General features: G+C 36.1%; 3 protein-coding genes across 7 annotated transcripts; 2 read left to right on the forward strand and 1 right to left on the reverse strand.

The window, feature by feature from the left end:
• Nucleotides 1-1,471: 1,471 nt before the first annotated feature.
• Nucleotides 1,472-8,648, reverse strand: LOC117791440 (CD81 antigen). The gene is made up of 5 exons (XM_034631194.1): nucleotides 8,218-8,648; nucleotides 4,667-4,861; nucleotides 4,281-4,460; nucleotides 4,002-4,217; nucleotides 1,472-3,292 (listed from the first exon to the last, which is right to left on the reverse strand). The coding sequence occupies exons 1-5, from the start codon at nucleotides 8,281-8,283 to the stop codon at nucleotides 3,143-3,145; spliced, it is 807 nt and encodes a 268-aa protein (XP_034487085.1). The 5' UTR covers nucleotides 8,284-8,648; the 3' UTR covers nucleotides 1,472-3,142.
• A 1,000-nt stretch (nucleotides 8,649-9,648) lies between these two features.
• Nucleotides 9,649-15,325, forward strand: LOC117791545 (signal peptide peptidase-like 3). The gene is made up of 7 exons (XM_034631331.1): nucleotides 9,649-9,897; nucleotides 12,327-12,827; nucleotides 12,899-13,024; nucleotides 13,972-14,163; nucleotides 14,236-14,689; nucleotides 14,746-14,866; nucleotides 14,925-15,325. The coding sequence occupies exons 2-7, from the start codon at nucleotides 12,509-12,511 to the stop codon at nucleotides 14,991-14,993; spliced, it is 1,281 nt and encodes a 426-aa protein (XP_034487222.1). The 5' UTR covers nucleotides 9,649-9,897; nucleotides 12,327-12,508; the 3' UTR covers nucleotides 14,994-15,325.
• Nucleotides 15,326-16,310: 985 nt separating this feature from the next.
• Nucleotides 16,311-20,362, forward strand: LOC117791189 (SH2B adapter protein 1). Of its 5 annotated transcripts, none has more exons than XM_034630871.1 (4): nucleotides 16,311-16,507; nucleotides 17,039-17,644; nucleotides 17,697-19,043; nucleotides 19,591-20,362. In XM_034630871.1, exons 2-4 carry the CDS (start codon nucleotides 17,144-17,146, stop codon nucleotides 19,939-19,941), a joined length of 2,199 nt encoding a protein of 732 aa, XP_034486762.1. In that variant the 5' UTR covers nucleotides 16,311-16,507; nucleotides 17,039-17,143; the 3' UTR covers nucleotides 19,942-20,362. The 5 variants fall into 5 exon arrangements, with proteins under 5 accessions (XP_034486762.1, XP_034486765.1, XP_034486764.1 ...); XM_034630874.1 differs by having other exon boundaries at nucleotides 17,715-19,043; XM_034630873.1 differs by having other exon boundaries at nucleotides 17,044-17,644.
• Nucleotides 20,363-20,805: the final 443 nt, after the last annotated feature.

Consider the following 20,805-nt stretch of genomic DNA (forward strand, 5'->3'; position numbering starts at 1 on the left):
ATATATTGCATTCATATTTAGTTTAAACTAAATTAAATCAAAATGTACCTAGTAAATGTAAATTATGATAATAATTTTCCAGCGTAATCTATTTTAATAACGATTAAAGGAACTTTGAAATTGATGTGTTAAAATAAAGGGAAGTGGAAGGAAATATTTATAAGTGAGGCTCCTAAATCCACTTAGTTTATTATTTTAATATACCCATGTGCTACAAACATTAGCGCAAGACTTTAAAATAATTTATAAACAAAGAAAAATCAATACATAAACACAAAAAAAAAAATATAAAAAAAAATTTAACATAACAGCAGCAAACGTGGTTAGTGATTTGGATTGTTTATAAATACATATTATGTATAATATGAGACCCTTGCACATTGATAACATAATCGAATACAACTACTCTAAACCAAAAAAAAAAACATCATACCTACATTTAAGCAGATCTATTCCGCATACAATTTTACTTAAACTCTTCTAAAATAATAAAAGCCTACTTTTCAAATCGTATAAAAATCAAAACCCTGAAAATCCTGTAACGTTGTGCGAAAGTCGAATTCGGAACAGCTATGATAATAAGTTTATTTAATTGTCTAATAAATTCAGGAGTGAGTGATACCCATACATTCTTAAACATTGTTAAATATTCAAACAGAGTCGGCGACTAAATTAATATTGTTGGTCAACTTTTCAATTTAATCAAGCATGTGGAATTAAAAAATATTCCAGAATACAAAAACGCTACACATCTCATTCAGTTGTATAAACCTTTTAAATATTAACATGAATAAATGTTAGTTTAGATTTGGTGTACCTTTTGTTAATGTTCTCTATACAAATGGAATGTAATTTCATTTAAATATGTGTTAGTTTAAGTTCTCCCTAATTATATGTTAAAAAAAAAAAGAAATAACAACAAATAACATAAAAACTGTGCAAAAATAAAAGAATTTTAATAAAAATAACAATTTAATAATACAATTATGGCGTTTTCAAAAAGGTTTACCCACTTTCCAAATATAAAAAAAAACACTTTTATTTATTGTTTAAATATATGTTTATTTATTTATGAAATATCAATAATTGTGTCACTGCTTTAATACATTCCTTGAAATGTATTCATTGAAATGTGAATACTTTTATGAGTGTGTGTGCATAACATCAAGTATTTGTTTTGAGCATCCATTTCTCAGGATTCATTCATATTGCTTAATTCGCTTTTTTTCATTTCCGATTCATGTTTCATGTTTCATATTTGATGCACTCACTTAACTCACTTGCCACTTGTGACAATTTCCTCGAGTTCTTCGAATGTTTTCGAATAGTGACTAAAGTTGTAGATATTTATAAAGTTGCGATAGACCTTTCACATTCTATACGTAATTGTTTATGTGATATTTTGATGTAAATGTTTTGATTTTGAATGATTTGTGAGGTTTTATAACTTGGTTTAATTAGTGATTCATTGAAGTTCTAGATATATATTTCTTTTAATGATTCGCTACAATTTGAACGTTTTATGTTTGGGTTTTGGGTTGATTTGTTATGCTCGTATTTAAACTACATTTTAAAATTTAACTCGTTTTCACAAACATTTATACTTTACTAAATCAAAAATTGGCTTAGCTACTATAAAATTGTAATGTAAATAAATGTTTATTTTTTCTTTACTTGTGTAAATTTTAATATATTTGTATATATATATATTAATTTACTTTTACTTGTAGATTAATGTGTAATTTAATTTAATTTTTTCATTGGGTTGGTTGTAGATTTCATTTATTTTGAACGTTTCGAAGGGTACAAAGTATGACGCTCAGCTACGTTTAACTAACAACAAAATTCATATGTATAACAACAATTAAAATACAAAATTCGTTATGAGAAATGAAAATACATGAATATACTTTCGGGTTTCGTGAGTGATGTAAAAGAATACAGAAAATACATTTTTTATGCCTACATGCATTAACATACTGTTAATGTTATCATTTTTTGTTTTTATAAATAATTGTACTTAGATCGATAATGAAAAAGTGTGCAGTATAAATTAATGCAGATGAGAGGATTTGCTTTTCGTGTGTTTGTGTGTGAGAGTACGCGTGTAAATGTTATTTAAAATATGGCAGGGTAATTTACATGTAGCTGCTAGTTAACAGCATGTCTAACAGTGCTTTAACTCACTAACAGCAGTCGCCAGCAGTGCGCTGTTACTTTACTTTGCATAGTTAAAAACAAATTTTGTAAATACATAAAATATTTGGCATTTAATTTCGCGAAGCTCAACGAATTTCATTAACAATTTGATTTTGATTTTAAATTTTTAGCACATGATTTTACACAAGAGAATAAGAATTTTTTGGGTTTGGATCTTTGGATGGCAATTTAATAATATTCACTTGTGGAATGCTTACTTAATTGATTGATTCTTTTTTGCTACTTTCACTAAATTATGTATACATAAATACATATATTTCAAAACGAAAAACGATTTTGAAACAATAAACTATGATTGCATCTATGCTTTCGTATTTTATAATTTGGCAAATAAGATGTTTACTGTTGTGCTTAAATTGCTAGTGTATGATTTTTATGTGTAGATAGATAGATGTTTAGTACAGTACTATACTTGTGTAAGTATTCCTAAGAATTATGCTTTTTTCTCGAATTTGAAACTTTTCGCTTTACGCTGTTAGACTATCCTAATATGTAATATGAAGTTTAATGTTGTCTATAGAGTTTTGTATTGTATTGTAAAATGTGATCAGTTTTTTGTTTTTTTTGTATTTCGGTTTGTTATCGTTTATGTAGAAATATTTTAGAAAAGTTTGTTGCGTATCAAGTTCATATAAATTTCATTCAATATCATTGACCCAATCGTCAATATCAAATCTTCCACAATTGCTCAGTTAAAGTACTACAAAATTGTTTTAAAGTATTTGCCAGTACTGACAGCCTTCAAATGTAGCCAAATTGCTGTCGCAGCAGCAGCAGCAACAACAGTTGCAGAGCTAAATCCATTTTCATTCGCATCCAATTGTTGTTGTTTTTAGTAACGCTTATGCGTTGGCTTTAGTTTACATTTGGTTTGTTAGTACTTCTCATCGTCTGTTATTTCCCTATGGGAATTCTGTAATTCTCAGGCCTTGTAATGCTGATTCCTCACCGCACAGCACAGGCTCAAGGCGAAAGTCAGTGACAGCAGCTCCAGCAGTATAACAGCGGCGGATATGGCAAATATGGTCACCCAATTCTCGTATATAATTTCAATCAGTTTATCAACACAGCCCTGTAAATTAACAGAAAGAGAACGAGTTGTCATTATTAAGAGCGTCACTCAAAGAGTACATGTGTATGTTTATGTTGTGTATAGTATACGAGTGTAATTATCTGCTTCTCATTTTCTTTGCAATCAAATGTTTATTGTTTATTATTTGTTGATTTTTGCTATGGGAGAAGTTCCTGGACAGACATTTGAAATGCGTGCAGAATATCAATAATAATTAATACATTTTTATCGTCTCTGCGTCAGGCGTAGAATTTTTATTAGCTTGCGTCGCTGAGACACCGCAAGCATAAAGGATTATTAATTTTAATGGGGCAATCGTAAAAATCGCCGATAACCATCGTTGGTCAAAGAACTTATGTTCGGACACACCTCACAAAAAGGTGTTGAGATTTACTCATCAAGACATGATATAATAGTTGGGTTCAGATGAAACCCTTTGTTTAAGCATTAATTACCATTTTTTTAATTGGAGACTAGCTAATCATTTGAATATCGAAAGTTATCCTAACAGTAAATATATAGATTAAAATGATCAATGCAACGAATAATGTTCAGAAACTTAAATTAAAATTAAAATTAAAATTATAAATTCGTTGTTAGGGCTGTTATTAAGATATTATTAACTCAAAATCAATCAATCGTACAAAAACTAGAGTGAGTATTTTAGTTTTGATGATATTTGTTAATGATATCTCATATTCTTATTTACCTGCTGATATATGAAGGTATTCAAAGGACCGCCAAATTTCAAATGACGCGACCTTTCACAATCGTTATCTTTGAGATCCTCTTTGCAACACGATTCAGGAATATTATAGAAAACATTCAACGATGATACTGCAATATCTACAATATTTGTGCGATCCACGTTATTAAATCGACTCGTTGCCCAATCTCCGGGTCCATCTGCACCACAGCACTTCAACTACACAAACAGCAGAGAGTCAATAAATTAAAGAGTACTATGAAAACCAATGATAATATTTACATTCTTTTGCAGTGTATCAAATGTAACAGTACGTGAACTCATGCTAGACTGTCCGTATTCCTCCTGAACGGATGATTTGACGGCGGCTCGCACAATATCATCCAGTTTGTCTTTGTTGTGGAAGGCCCAGGCACCGGCTGCTATTTGTGCCACCATCACAATGAGTATGACACAGAAGAACTGCAAGAGATTTATGAATGAAAGTGTATGTGGGTGTAAGCAAACAAGCAACAGACAAAAAAGCATAATTAAAGCAATTACAGATTGCAGATTGTGCATTTTTAAAGAGCCTGTTTGGTGGGCGACTCTGTAGACTGTGTAGGATATATGTGTGGGCTGTTTGCAATTGCATTTAAAGTGCAAGCTGCAGCTGTTACTCCACTTACCGAAACTAACAGACATTGCGACTCGCGACAGACGCCCATGCAGCCAAAGAATGCGCCCAATGTTATCAATATGCCAATGGCCAGGAAGACATAGAGGGCTATGTGATATTGATTATACGATTGCGTCATCGATAGCATAAATGTGGGATCCGTAAGCATCCATAACGAGGTGATCACAATGGTTAAACCAATTAGCTGTAAAACCAAAGAAAAGAGTATTTGCAAATTAGGTCAAACTGAGTACAAAGTTTCAAAAATAGGTCAAGTATCTCTACGATGTTTTTCTAACTGTGTGTGTGTGTGTATGTGCGACACGCCCTGTAAGAGGGGGCGGCAATTAAAGCGGGCAGCAAAATTCGTGCCAAGAATTCCCAACTCATTGCCCTCCTCAACCTCCAGTCATCATCATGAAACATTATTCTGTTTGTAACTCATGATGTCAGCAAATAGACAATTTTTATGCTTTTCATTTATTTTGTCTATGAGTTTGTTAAAATTAAGCATGGCATTTGCCAAGACATTGAACCGACTGCAAATACGAAGGAAATGCTATAAGCTTATCATCCGACTGTTGGGATTATCAACCAAGCGGCAATGCGTATACTTAATATGCCTGCAAACATTTTCAGCTGTGTGTACTCATATTTCTCATATATATATTTATTTGCATATTCAAAGCTGATTACAAATAAATATACACATATTTTTATAAGTAATTAATACTTTCTGATATCGCTTTTCTAATGAATCAAATTAAAACAAAAGTAATTGAAATGATGTGAATTCATTCATTTTCACTTTGTTTATTTATTACAAATTTAATATTTTATACAAATTCTAATTTATTCTTTAAATAAGATTTAAGGGTTGTTAATTTAAAACACAATGATATCATTTACAGGGTATGTCAAATGAGTCATACGACAAACTGAAATCACCTAAGGGATTGGCCTTTTATATCATTTGCATGCAAATTAATGAACAGCAAAACAACTTATCTATTTATACTAGTTGAATGAAACACGTGGTACTTATTCAGTTTGTTCTACACATGATTTCCATTATAATAATTTCTGAACATTTTGGGGAATCTTATTGCTCTTAGCTTTCCTATAAAACCTAGAAGTAACTAAGCAAATATTGGAATATTCAAAATCATATCACAAAGTTGCGCCAAATGATTTCGTAATATTTGAATCTGGCGCATTGTAATGTTTGTTTTACCAGATGGCGCTACCGATAAGATAAGACTCCTATAGTCAAATGTAATCAGCTGACAGATACTCTATAAAAAAGACTGCATTTGTATATTTATTTACTTAAGCTTAATATGCAAAACCAAACTAAATACCATACATGACTTTCTGACTCTCTTAAACTTTTGCTCTTTCATAGCTATAGTGACAAATCAAAGTGTGAAGCAATTAACGCAACAGAAAAAAAACCAAAAACAACAAGATATAAAGCCGCAACAAGAGCACGCACATATGTATGTACATAAGTCAAACTCTAACATGCGGGTGGTCTACGAATAGCGCGAGCTTAACAGAGAAAGAGAGAGAGTAAAAGAGAGTATGGCGGACGTGTGCCAAGGCAAAGTGCATTCTGCTGTCAATGTGTACACAAGTGTGAGAGTTTCAACGAAAAAGGAGGTAAAGAAACACAAAGTTGTTTTACAAATGTTGGCATTGGTAGAGAATTTATAGCACGCCGTAAATACATACATAGGTAACAAATACATGCATATGTATACATCTGTCGCGTGCATAGAGAATGTATGCCAAATGGTTAAAAAAGTGCAAAGTCCTTGCCTGACCTACATTTACTCGCCAACATAAAATGACACAAGAAGAGAGGAGCAGCAAACAAGAGAAAACTTATCGATAATCCTTCTCGACTCCTTTTTGCATAATATACATCTCAAATGAAAAGCAGTAATTTTAAGTTTTCTTAAGATGCAAATTGTGTAAAAAATAGCGCAATGAATTATGTGCAAAATAAAATAAAATAAAAGGAGGAGAGCAAATCATCAAACTTAATTGCCAAGCGGGTGGGCGGCGTGTTTAATGAATCGCAATCGTAATCGCTGTCCACCAGCAGCAGACACTGCTTCTGTCCAAATGACGACAACTGCGGCGTGAGTGCAGGCTAGCTGAAGAGAGCGACGAGCGGGTAGCAGAGAGCGTAGAGTGACAGTATCTATTGAACGTCAGAGCATCAGCGTCAACTGAAATCGTGGTGTTCGATCACGAAGCCCCACAGCGATGATGATGATGATGGTGATGATGATGCAAATGGAAAATGCTTGAAAATCTATGTCACAGTGTTGCAAAAGTTCATGGAAAATCTAAAATTGTATCTGGACATTCGACTGTGCATTTTCAGCAACAACAAATGAAACTTTTATTTATAGCAATTACTATTAATTTTAAATCACAATCACATAAATATTTGCTTATTTATGAAATATTCACACCACTGTAGTCACACACAATAACAACAACAACAGCATGAAACGTCCACCTCCCACCACAAGATGAAAAGCTACAACAACAACAGCACAAAAATCAACATCCACAGAGAATGAAAGCAAAACTTTTGTTGGTTTGTTCGAAAATAGATTTGACTAATAAATACTATAGGGAAAAAATCGAAAAGGCAACAACAACAACAATAATATAACAAACAAGAAAAATTAAAATTAAAATGTTACTCAAAAATCTTCAATGGAACCAAGAAACAATTTGACTTGGACGATTTCGCAAGCGAACAGCTAAAGCACAAACAATACAAAAGAAAAACAAAAACAAATTGCAATTAAAACGATGAAGACATGAATCGATGAGGAAATTGCGTAAAAACGTAAAAACCGTTGAACCCTTTCAACGAGTAGCGACTGTAAAATGAGAGAACTCATTTAGTGGGGAGTGGCGCACCTAAAAGGCGCCAAATGTAGGTCCTGGTTCTACACAATACATACTCACACACACGCATACGATAGTTTAAGGAATGAATGAGCCGTTGCTTCACTTCTGTAGTAGATAACAATACGAGGAGAAAGAAGATGAAGAAAGAAGCACAAATCAAAACTAACAACAACCAACGCACGCACATGTACATAAAAATAAAAAAATTAAAACCAACAGGAAAAAGGCCAACAGAAAAATAACAAGAAAAACAACACAACTGAAATGTGTGGGAGCCACAAAATGGGGGAGGAGTGAATTGTACGCGATGCTTTCGCTATCTGTCTGTCTGGCTGTCTGGCTGTCTGTGCCTTTGTGTAGGTGTGTGTCGCACACTCTCCATCCACAGCGGAACTTCTATTGTTTATTGGAAGTTGGGATTGAGCAACATAAGAGAGCGTGCGCGCGATGTCAGATTCACAGGCCACAGGCCCACAAGAGGCGTAGGGAGAGCGCACACACACACACACACACACGTACAATGTATGTACATGTGTGCTTGTGTGTGTTCCAGTTGCTACTTGTGTTGGTGAGTTTAGCTGATTCTGTTTGTTGTTGCTGTTGTCCGCTTGCATATGTACATACCCAAAATAAGATGTTTATAAGGACCATCAAATATTTGACACACGAACAGCAGCCGTTAAGACCCATTTTCAGGCAGTTGTTTAACTTTTATCGCACAGTATTCGTTTACTTCGACGACTTTTTCACCACCGTCGGTTGTTAGCTTCCTACTGCCGCAGCAGTGATTTCGATTCGGTCGTAGAAACTCAGAAGCTGCGTTTGCCCCTTGCAGACTTCAATGCAGTTTCAACTATCGCGGCTTGCACTTGCACAATATTAAAAGCAATAAATTCGGTACGCTTTCGTTTCGAAGTAGGTTAAAAACACTTTTTGCTTAAATCACTAATATCCGTTTATCCGTTAAGCGCGTTACATTAAGTAGTAATTTAAATTTTTATTTGTACATCGAAGTAGCATCGGCGCTCTCTCAATCGCGTCTGATTTCCAAATGTGTCAGTGCTGCCAACTTATTCTAATAGTCGTGTCGCAACAAAAAATGGGATGGCAGGCCTGGGTCACGGACTTATCCAAATGGATACAATTTTTTAAATAACTGTTTATTTTTTGCCAAATTATTGCTAAAAAATTAGATTAAGATTTAGATTAGAAACATAAATAATAATATTAATCGATTGACCAACACTGAACCATACGGTCGCTCGACAATTAAATAAAAAATGTATTTGCAAAATTAGTTTTGCTCTCACAAATTTTTTTAAATAGTTATTATCGAAAATCGAATATAATTCTTTTAAGAAAATCGATTGGTCAAGATTCGCTGTCACTGTTGGTAACTTAGACTTTTTGTATCGCAATCTTAGCTATTTTTCGGCCAGACTGGAAAATTTAAATGTAGGGAATGCAAATTTCAAAATGCAATAAGTTTGAAATAAATTAATAATTTAATGAAAATTTCAAATTCGAAATTATTCTAAATTAAGGAAAACATTTTATTGAAGGTTTCAAGTTTGTCAGCCCTCGGGAGAGAAGTTAGAAAGTTTAATTCTAAAAAAAAAAAAAATCAAAAAAATAAAAAAATTCTAACAAAAATCCTGCAAAAATTTAAAAAGTTCTATCTTCAATATTAAAAAAAAATCCAAATTAGGTGAGTTTTCTTAGGTGCAACTTTGGTTTATTGAATTAGAACAAGTAGCCAGAACGGTAAATTCCGCAGCGTGGCATCCCTTGCACCGGATGGCAATCTTTCACACCAATGCTGGCAAGTTTTTAGGGGGAATAATAGCTGTTTCTGTCTGGAGAGCCACCTAAATTTGTTATAACAATAGTGGGCACTTTTTGCACAGATTTGCCAAAAGTATTAATAGTAAAACTTAGCTGAATATATATTTAAAATGGCCAGCTAATAGCAATTTTGAAAATTTTCTAGTAAACGAATTCTGAAAATAGCTAGATTTAGCTATTAAATAGCTGAGCTGACAACAGTGTGCACTCAGTTCGTTGTTTTTCCATCAGAAAAAAAACAGTGAATGAGTGAACAGTGAAAAAAATGCATTACAAGTGACAAAACTGTTATTAAATAACCAGTGAAAAAGTGCAAAGGGCTGCAGCCAATTCACAAAAATCAAAATGCATTTCCAAAATATGTAGCTGCTGTGGCTTTTCCGCAAACGCAAAGAAAATCGGTAAAAAGGAAAACAAAATACATTCAAACGCGAATGTAAATGTGAAGCGCAGGGCAAAGTAAGCAAAAGAAATCCCCAAGCAGGCTGTATACCCCCATCACCCCACCCATGCTCCAATGGGTGCCACAAATAGTGTTCACCACTTGGAGGTGCAATGAAATTGAAACAGGCTGTGCTGATGGTTGGGCCTAAGTTTTAGTAATTAAAGACCAGCCCCTCCTAGATACCCCGCGTCCCTCTCTCTCTCTCTCCCCCCACTACTTGACTTACACATGGCCCCCATAGTGACTATGTATGTGTGTGTGTGAGTCTTGTAATTTTGTTACGCAGTGAAGCGGCGCGTCGGCTGTTAAAGTGGAGTCTAAGCATTTTGTATACGAGAAATATAAAAAAAAATAAAATAAAAGCTTTGCCTGCGCTTTAAAGTTTGTTGTTGCTGTTTTTGTTGTGTATATAAAATTTCACAAGTGCTGCATTTGAAGCCAGTTGCGAGGCAGCTTCTTGTATGTTTTCTGTTGATGTTGTTGTTGTTGTTATGTTGTGGGCATGTATATGTTGTGTTTGTGTGTGTGTGTGTGTGTGTCTCTTGGCCAAAAATAATTGAAGTAGTGCAAAAGCCAAACAGCGAAACTCAGCAACTTGCTTTGCATACATACAAACATAGATACACATACAAATAAACAGTCATATATATGTACATATGTATTTATATAAACAAATGTATGTTGTAGCTGTTTAGCTTTCCGCTCTGCGTTTGAGCATATGTATGTATGTATGTATATCGCAAGTAAATTTCACTTTCACCTTCGATGTGGGCAGTTTTGAGTGCCGGCCAATTACTTTGTACTTCTTAAAGTTATCATTCATTAGGCGTTTTAATTTAGAAAGTGCTTGTAAACAGTTTTCTGTATGTTTGTGTGTTTACTACTTAATTTGACTTAATTAGTTAATTAATGCCCAGTGCCCAGTTGAATGTCTTCGTTCTCATTAAATGCTTTAATTCTAATTGGCGCCTTTCTGTTTCGTTTCCGTTTTGTTTCGTAGAAGTTGAACGTCTTTCTGTCCCTATCTACCTACATACATCTGTCAACAATTTTATCAAGCGTGCAACGTGTGGGAACTATTAAATTGTTGCATCAAAAAGGGGGACACTCGAGATACACACATTCAGATATTTCAATCATTTACATTCCACATACATACATACACAGGCTGAGAGACAGTCAGACAGACAACATGTTACACTCTACATTTCCAACAAAGCACATAATTTAGTGCAAGCAACGGCACTTGGCAACATGCTGATACAATAGCTGCAACAGCAGTGGCAGCAGCAACAACAACAATACAAAATAAACTAGGAAGTTGTTGGCAACTGTTTTGCTTTTGTCTTTTATGCTTTACTTTATTTACGAACGCTTCATTATCTTTAACAGAGCACAGTATTTAACATGAACATTAACAGTGCGTTAACATAGCACAAGTGCAACAACCCAATTACAACAGCAAGTGCAACTCGACTGCCGTATACCCTGTACTCAATAAGCATATGTATGCTTAAAAGTATGCTATGCACATTTTAACAAATTACATTTTGGATAATTCGTTTCTATATGGGGCCATTTAGTACAGTTGTTTAATTTATATGTAAATTAACGGAATTTATGTGTTCTGTTCTCGTTCTCACTTTTTTTTATGGGTTTGTCTTGTATAAATTTGTTGAATTCGTCAGTTATGAGTAGTAAATAGTTCAAGGCCAAGTTAAACAATTTTAATATTATGTTAAAATGAAAAATAAATATTAATTTTTATTTAATTTATATATTTGTATATTAATAATAAAGGGTATCTATCAAAATATGGAGGGCATTTCAAGAGTTGGCTTGTTGGCTTTAAAAGCATGTGTGTGAATATGCTTAAGAATTTGTTGCAAAACAATAGGCAATTACAATGCCAGCAGAAGCAAAAACAACAACAAAAACAGCAGCATTAACTACAAGTGAGCAAAGCATAACAGAAACTGGGTAATGCTTTTATAATTTATTCCAACGACTCTTTATGGCCTGCTTTGTGTTTAGGCCCGTCTCTTTTTATTTTCACACACCGGCAACAGTTGTTGTTGCTTTGCCATAGTCCGCTTTTGCTTCTGTTGTTGTTTTTGTTGTTATTGTTGTTGTTGGGGTGCAAGAGTTTAACCCGCATGAAAGTTAACCTTTGAATCAGTTAATGGTTTGGGATTTGTGGGTCTTATGAGCGTTAAACGAATATACTCGTTTACCAGAATAAATCATTTAATTTGTTAAGGTTCTTTTTCTTTGTTGTGTACCCAAATTTGCTGCAGCTGTTTAAAGTTCTAGCCGAAAAATAAAAGTAAATAAAGAAGAACAAACAAGAAAATAACTAAGCATACAAATAAGGAACATTTTTTTTGTGAGGGGGTTACTATACAAGTTTATCGCTGTACTCATAAACCAAAACAAATTTCAGTTTCATTTCAGCCAGCAGAGTCGCAGAGACAACAACGGACAGAGATAACGTCAGCAAACGACACTATCTAATACTGATAAGGATTTGAAATTCAATTCAGTTAAAAGAGTGTCCTGCACAGCGGAAACGGCAACAACAACGACATTGGCAGCGGCAGCGGTCACCTTATTGCTTATCATTGAATGAGCATGTCGCACGGCAGCGCCGGCGCGCAGACTGGTGCTGGTGGCGGTGGCGTTGTTGGCGGCAGTGTCGGTGGCGGTGCAGCAGCAGCAGCAGCGGCGGCAGCGGCTGGTTCTGAATATCGTGAGCTACATTGGACTGTGTCGAGTGTAATGGACTCGTCGCGTGTATCCACCTGCCTTATATCGATGCTGCTCATTGTCTATGGCAGCTTTCGTAGCCTCAACATTGAGCAGGAAGCGCGAGAGCGTGAACAAAAGAAACGCAATGAGTCTATGACGAATCTGCTCACAGGAGAGCATGTCGAGAAGGAGCCAAGTAAGTGAACGACTCTCTTCATATCTCAAGTAATCACTATTTAAATTTGAATTCCACTTGCTTCGTTGCAGCGGATAAGTTTGCCACGCTGGACACGATGCATGCGCTGTGCTTGCCACTTGGTGCTTCCATATCGCTGCTCATCATGTTCTTCTTCTTTGACTCGATGCAGCTGCTCTTTGCCGTCTGCACAGCCAGTGAGTGTTTACATTTTATTCTCAATAAGAACTCTGACAGATAATACAAGCATTACCGACATTGGGAAGACAAATTTGAAACACAAAACTTGGCAACTTGTAGCATAATTAGGAAATACAAATTGGGAAACCAGTATTAAGAAAAAGTTATTGTAAAATAAACATTTGTAGAAAACAAATCAAAGAATTTTAGTAACATCATTTTGTGGTACATGTAGTAATAGGTTTAATTTCGTTTTTTCTTTATTTCTTTATTAATTATACACAATTTTGTTTATTTTATAAAAACATAACATTTGAAAAGGATTTATACATAACACGCATAAATTCCATAGGTAAATAAAGCATTTAATACTAGGTAGAGAATAATTTTAAATATAAATATGTATTACGTTATTTTCGATTCCTATACGCATATTTTAAAATGTTTCCAAGAATACCTAAAATGAAGACATAATTATATTTCATCTTGTGTTTATGTACTAAGTTAAAGTTCTCTAGTTTGGTGCTACTATAATTTTAATCCTTATTTTAGGTTTTCTTGGAAATGGTTTAAAATATGTGTATAGAAATCGAAAATAATGTAATACATACTTATATTTAATACATATAAATAGTCAAATTAAAATTGGGAACTCAAAAATTAGGAAAATTCAAAGTCAAGAACATTTTATCAACTATTGCGCTATGATAAAGTTATATAACTGTTAAAAAAAAGTCATTTAAGACGAGTCAAAATAATCATAGCTACTTTTTTCCAATATTAATGAATTAGATTTGCTTAGTTTTCATATCAGAATAATATGAAGTTGACTAGTTTTTGCTCCTTTTTTTTTATCAGAGTTTATTGTGTTTTTGGAATTTGAAATTCGCATAAGCTACCATAAATACTTAATTCTCTTTATATATATGTATATGTATTTATCTTTTTTTTCCGTGTCTTTCAGTCATTGCCACTGTGGCGCTGGCATTTCTCCTCTTGCCCATGTGCCAGTACATCATACGTCCCTGCACGGATGGGAAGCGTTTCTCTTTTGGCATCTGCGGACGGTTTACGGCAGCGGAACTCTTTAGTTTTACGCTCTCCGTATCGATTGTGTGCGTTTGGGTGCTCACTGGACATTGGCTCCTCATGGATGGTGCGTCAATGAAATCTTATTGAATTCCCTTTCATTATTTGTGTTTTCTATTATATTTGATTTCTATTTTAGCAATGGGCATGGGACTGTGTGTTGCCTTCATTGCGTTTGTGCGTTTGCCCAGCTTAAAGGTGTCGACGCTGCTGTTGACCGGTTTGCTGATCTATGATGTTTTTTGGGTATTCCTCTCATCGTATATATTCAGCACAAATGTGATGGTCAAGGTGGCCACACGTCCCGCCGAGAATCCCGTTGGCATTGTCGCACGCAAATTGAATTTGGGCGGTATTGTGCGGGACACACCGAAGTTGAATTTGCCGGGCAAACTGGTTTTCCCCAGCATACACAATACGGGACACTTCTCGATGCTTGGACTGGGGGATGTCGTTATGCCCGGTCTACTGCTGTGTTTTGTATTGCGTTACGATGCATACAAAAAAGCACAGGGCATTACCTCGGATCCAACGCTTTCACCGCCAAAGGGTGTTGGCTCCAGGTTGACGTACTTTCATTGTTCCTTATTGGGGTGAGTGCAGCGCAAGTGTTGCAAGTGGCAAGTGTTATATTTCTGCTAACTTACAGCTATTTCTTGGGTCTGCTAACGGCAACTGTCAGCTCTGAGGTGTTTAAGGCCGCACAACCTGCCTTACTGTACTTAGTGCCGTTCACGTTATTGCCGCTTCTGCTGATGGCCTACCTAAAGGTGTGTAAAAACTTATAATTATCAACTGATTTTGTCTAATTTTATTTTTTAATTACAGGGAGATCTGCGGCGCATGTGGAGCGAACCGTTCATTACGCATCCACCATCAAAACAACTGGAAGTCTGAGTGTACTCTATTTTAAAAAAGAATTAAAAAGGAAAAGAAAAAACAATACTAAAAATAAGGAAAGAAAAAGAACACACAACAAATCTAAACACTATTAATTCTCTCTTAATAACGTACGTATTGTTTAGTTATGCGTATCAACGTTTTTTATAAGTTAGGTGATCCTCTTTTTAGTGAAGTAACAGCAAAACCGAATAATAAATGTACGTAGTTTTAGCATAAGTGGAAAAGATTTTTAACAACCACAAAATTGTACAATGTATAATGTTGATGTAACTTGGCTTTACGTTACGCAAAGCTGAAAATAGATACAATTTATGCTGGCCGTAATATTCAATTCAATTTAAAACAATATTGAAGGAGATTTCAGATGCGCATCAAGTACATCCACACTCAAACTACGTTCTTAATCTTGTATACAAGCCTGCATATACTACATATATTAAAGGTTTAGTATTAGTGTTTCTTTTTTTTTATTTAACGACTGTTGAGATTTCATTATGTTCATTTAGTTTTTAGGGTATTTTCAACATTTCCAACAAATGATAAAGAACGGAACAAATATTCACTAAATTTAATTTTCGAATTACATTAACGAACAGTATATAATTTTTCTGTAAATACTTAAGTTTAATAACAATCATGAAAACAATAGTTATTAAGTGCGCCCGCATTTCATTTTTCAACAATCACGTTACGTTTACTATGTCTCGAAATGGTTCAATGGATCTTCTTAAATATTATTTTCAATCACATTTCCGTCCCAATTTTTGTTTCCTCCATTCGAAATCAAAATTTCACTTATACATACAAAAATAATATTTTGCCAAAATGCATGTGTTCGTTTTAAGCAAAAAAAAAAAAAAAAACTTAATATAAAAACTGTTGCACACCGTGTGTTTCACAATTAAGTTTCCAGAATTTTAATTATTTATAATGATCAAGAAAAACTAACAATAATACATAACTATAAATATTGTATGCATAGTAGTTACATAATAATTTTAAGTAAATGCAATTTCGAAACATATAGAAACAATAAAAATGTGAGATTTGAACATATACCATTCAACTTAAGGAATTTTTAATTTCAAAAGCTATTTTAGATTTAACTGTCGTGAACTGACCTAAAATCGTCACTGATAGCCCTGCCGTTTTCACATTTCGACCAGAACTGTAAATGATTTAAATACCAGAACTTGTTAATTTAAAGAAAAAACGTTACCAATTTTAAAAGTTCAAAAAAACGATATAATTGATTGCTGATAACTGAAGGGAAATACTGAATACCGATAGCTGATAAGTCGCTAACAGTGGAGGTCGACCGATAAAACATGATGATTGTTCGATTAACGATTCATTTAGCGTTTAGACGATTGCCGATTATATTGCGTTGTGTTTTTCTTCTCGAAAATGAAAATTTAGTGAAAAGGAAGTCAATAATTGGAAAATAATTGAAAAACTGAATGTAAGCAGTGCGAGTCGCATAACAACGACTTAAATATCGTGGAAATGTAAGTGTATTCTGTGAAAATGAAAATTTAATGCCGAAAAGGATTGTGTAGGTGTAAAAGACACACATACGTGCGCGGAGCGTAGAGCAAGTTGCATTTTAATAACAAACCGCAAAGCAATAGCGGTAAGATATTGAAATGGCCTTGATTTACCGCTGAATCCAGCTTATCATCAAATCTGCAAAACAAAAACAAATCAGCAGCTATATCACACACCAACACGAATACTATAAACATGCGACATACATAGATATGTGGTGTGGATGTGTGTGTGTAGATACGTTAATACGCCTACACGCTACGTAAAGTGAAATATTACAATACGTCTAGCACGTAAAAGCAAAACAGCGTAAACGCAAAATGAGCAACGTAAACGCAAATTGAGTAACATCGCGCACTTACCCAGTGAGAAACACGTAAATGCTCTCTGAATTTCCTGCTGGGTTTGCAAGGATGTGTTTATTAAGAATTAAATGCACAAATTAAAGCATTCGTTGTTTAAGTTGTGAAAAATCCATTTATTTTTTGTAGCACAGTCCACAGCTGGGTAATTCGTGTATCAAACTGAATACAAGCGGGCTGAGGCAGCAGGAGCAGCGGCACCACCCACACAGACAGCAACAGTCCTTTGTGCACATGGGTGGAAACAGCGCAGCTGCCAATTCGAGCGCTTTTAGCGCTGGCGGCTACATTGGACCGACAACAAGTTTGGGTGCCGCCGGTGGCAGTGATTTAATTCCAGCGCCAATTGGAACTGGCAATGCGATGGGCAGCACATCCTACACGTATGGCGGCACCAGTTGGGAGGAGTTCTGCGATAGACATGCGCGCGTGGCCGCCAGTGATTTCGCCAAGGCGTGCATTAATTACATTAATGGTAACCTGCCACCGGAGGAGGCACGCAACATACCACACCGCAGTTTTGCATTAAAATTTGTCGAATATTTCGCGGATCACTACGACAAGGAGTTCTTTAGGCGTCGCAGCAATCTAAAGACAGGCATTGGCTCGTTCTTTGGAGAGGGAAGCGGCGGCGGTGGTGGTGGTGATTTTGACACAGAGGAGCACGAGGTATCACGTCTGTTTCCCAAGTCGCTGCTGCGTCGTCTCTCCTTCAAGGGATTGCGCAAGGGCAAGGTGAGCGTGTGCCGAGTACCGATCCAGACAATTCAGTCAAGTTTAACATTAGAAACTCCTCTTTTTGCAGGCATTCTTTCACAAGAACTCGGACGATGTCGATGGCTTAGGCAGCAGTAAGCAGAGCGGCAAAACAAAGCTGGCCAAGATCGTAGTCGAATGCCGCAAGGAGGGCATTGTTAACAACTTGACAGCCGAGAGTTTGGATCAGACAACGGGCACACAGAAATGGGAGAAATGCCGCCTGGCTCTGGTCAAGGCTGTGGGCGGATACATGCTTGAGTTTTATACACCGCCCAAATCGACAAAACCACGCAGCGGTGTCTTCTGTTTCCTCATCTCCGAGGCACGCGAAACCACCACACTGGAGATGCCCGATCGTTTGAACACATTTGTACTGAAGGCGGACAACAACATGGAGTATGTGATTGAGGCTGAAAGTGCCGAGGATATGCGCAGCTGGTTGGCCACCATACGCTACTGCATGAGGACGCCGCCAACGCAGCAGCCGATGCTCGATTCGGATATGATTGCTGCGGCCATGCAAACATCACCGGTTACTACCAATCCGAATCCGACTGCCACTGGCAGTGCATTGGGCGGCATACAGAATCCTCAATATCAACAGCAGGGAGGTCTTGGACTTGGCGGCTCCAATGGCAATCTGGTTAACTCGCAGTCCGCAGACAGCGGCTTGTTGGCAGCCTCAGCGAGCAACAGCAATGCGAATGCCGCATCCTCGTCAAATGATGTGAATGCCATTTCGAATCCTCAGGCTAGCAGCGAGCTGAGTAGCACGCCACCAGAGATACCATCACGTCCGACCCGAGGTGAGCGCGGGGAACAACGCTTGTCGGCTTCCAGCAACTTTGATGGCACTGAGCTGGTCGAAACGGATTCCGATGTGAATGTGGCTGATCTGACGGCCGAGATGCGCCAGTTTCCATGGTTCCATGGCACCTTGCCGCGAGCTGAGGCAGCTCGCATGGTGCTGCAGTCGGAGGCAGCTGGTCATGGTTACTTTTTGGTTCGCCAAAGCGAGACACGACGTGGCGAATTTGTGCTCACATTCAATTTTCAAGGACGCGCAAAGCATCTGCGCCTAATCATCTCCGAGAAGGGACAATGTCGGGTGCAGCACCTATGGTTCCCCACCATACAGGAGATGCTTGAACATTTTCGCCGCAATCCCATACCGCTCGAGTCAGGTGGCACCTCAGATGTGACGCTAACTGATTGGGTGCATCATACCAGCAGACTGAACGATTCGTCCGCCATAGCAACTGTTGCCACAACGGCCCATGAGCCGGGTGCCGATGCATCTGCCGGAGCTGGCAATGTTGCCGGCGGATCCGGCAATGCGAATGGGAATAGCAATGGACATCCATCGCCGAGACATGTGAGATAGCCAAAATTTTGGAGTCAATTCAGTGTCAGTGATGGTTTTTATTTTCCTTTATTTGATTTTAAATTTATCATTTCATAATCGAACGGGGAACTAGACATTGCCATTGCCAGGAGCCAAGATACATATTCTTTAAACTCCAAAGTGTTCTTTTACAAAAAAAAAAAAAAAAAACAAAATCAAATATAAATATATGTTTCAGTGGTTTATATTCCGTTTGTCCGTATCGCAAGAGATATATCCAGATATACCGCATGAGTAGAAGTGAGAAATTAATGTGGGAATAATCTCCATGTCTATAAATATTCTGAAGTCTTGGGAGCAATTTCTTCATCGAATGTGTTGCATATCATTATTTTTTTTTTTTACGTAGCTCTTTTGGGGGGCAATAAATATGTTTCCTTTGTTGTTTGTTGTGTTCAGTTTGAATCCGTTTACAATTGTTGCATGCTTCATGTTTAACCCATATACCGGACAAATAGAAAAACAATTTAAATCGCTTAACGAAATTTAATAGAAGCTCGTCTTGAACCATTCACAGTGCAACGAAGTGATTACCATGAATCTAAGTGTTCGCCTAAAGACAAACGAAATCGAACTGCCACAAGAGCCGACACACGTCTATTTTCCGGAGCAAGTCTACTTTCATTTGGATCCCACAACGCTGACCGTACACAGTTCGCCGCCGGCGGGGCAAGGTTTTCTAGATCAGCCGCATCTGCGTGCCTCGAATGCTTCACTCCAGGCAGTTCATCAAGGTGTTGCCACATCGCGTCATGGTACTGATAATGGTGCCAGTGGCAGTGGTGGTATTTCCGGCGGGGCAGCCGGCGGTGCAACGGGAGCCGAGTGCACCGGACGCGCCATTGATAATCAGTATAGCTTCACTTAGGCGATTGATCGATTGATAAGATCGCCATTGCATTGATTTTGAATTTCTTGTGCGGAATTTATTTTTGTGCCATTTGCGTAGCAGCAGCAGCAAAATATTTTTGTATTTTGTTAAAATCCTTCTCTTTATTTTTGTTTAGTTTAGTTTCTTTCCTCTGTGTCCTGCAAACGAAAATGTATGTATTTTTGTGTATTTCTTGTTTCTTATTATTTTAGACTATTTTTGCAAGGCATGAAGTAACTGAATATTATTATGATTATATATGTATACATTTAATAGCTAAATGTGTGTGTTCATTTTAAGTAAATAAGTACATGTTGTAAGTATGTATAACAACAACAAAAAAAAAACATGTAAAATTAGTTGCACCAAAGGTGCAACACTTGCAAATCCTAAAACTTCCTGCTTTACAAAAAAAAAATACATACATCTATACATAATATATATATATATTATATACTACAATTATAAATATAAAATCATATATATTTAAATTATATTTAAACTGGTAAACTACAATAAATGAAGTTATATAAATGAATTGAACAATTTTATTTTCAATAAATTGGTTTTTTTTAATTTTATCGTTTATTTGATATTCGTTATTTTTTCTTTAGCGATTACATAATTTATCGATAATTAGCCGTAACACTACGCAGCGCCATCTTGTGTTACATTCGCGACCACGTTACTCCTCTTTAGCAAAGTTGCTCCTCAATTCACTGATAAATGTAAATTTAAGGTGTTGCAAATTTCAAAATGCCATAACTTTGTAATTAATTAACAAATTTGATGAAAATTTAAATTTAGAAATTAGACAAAATTAAGATTAACATTTTAAAAAGGTTTGATGTTCGTCAGCCG

The sequence above is a fragment of the Drosophila innubila genome (genome assembly GCF_004354385.1).
Source record: "Drosophila innubila isolate TH190305 chromosome 3R unlocalized genomic scaffold, UK_Dinn_1.0 2_E_3R, whole genome shotgun sequence".
Classification (NCBI taxonomy): domain Eukaryota; kingdom Metazoa; phylum Arthropoda; class Insecta; order Diptera; family Drosophilidae; genus Drosophila; species Drosophila innubila.

What these genes read in the sequence shown, in the direction of transcription:
- LOC117791440 (XM_034631194.1), bottom strand. Translation starts at nt 8,283, where the DNA reads ATGGGTCTTAACGGCTGCTGTTCGTGTGTCAAATATTTGATGGTCCTT. An exon ending in TTGATACACTGCAAAAGAAT is followed by an intron (nt 4,218 to 4,280) that starts GTAAATATTATC and finishes CTGTTTGTGTAG; the next exon opens with TTGAAGTGCTGTGGTGCAGA. An exon ending in ATACCTTCATATATCAGCAG is followed by an intron (nt 3,293 to 4,001) that starts GTAAATAAGAAT and finishes GTTAATTTACAG; the next exon opens with GGCTGTGTTGATAAACTGAT.
- LOC117791545 (XM_034631331.1), top strand. Translation starts at nt 12,509, where the DNA reads ATGAGCATGTCGCACGGCAGCGCCGGCGCGCAGACTGGTGCTGGTGGC. An exon ending in GCATGTCGAGAAGGAGCCAA is followed by an intron (nt 12,828 to 12,898) that starts GTAAGTGAACGA and finishes GCTTCGTTGCAG; the next exon opens with CGGATAAGTTTGCCACGCTG. An exon ending in CTTTGCCGTCTGCACAGCCA is followed by an intron (nt 13,025 to 13,971) that starts GTGAGTGTTTAC and finishes CGTGTCTTTCAG; the next exon opens with TCATTGCCACTGTGGCGCTG.
- LOC117791189 (XM_034630871.1), top strand. Translation starts at nt 17,144, where the DNA reads ATGGGTGGAAACAGCGCAGCTGCCAATTCGAGCGCTTTTAGCGCTGGC. An exon ending in AGGGATTGCGCAAGGGCAAG is followed by an intron (nt 17,645 to 17,696) that starts GTGAGCGTGTGC and finishes GTTTAACATTAG; the next exon opens with AAACTCCTCTTTTTGCAGGC. An exon ending in GACATCCATCGCCGAGACAT is followed by an intron (nt 19,044 to 19,590) that starts GTGAGATAGCCA and finishes AACCATTCACAG; the next exon opens with TGCAACGAAGTGATTACCAT.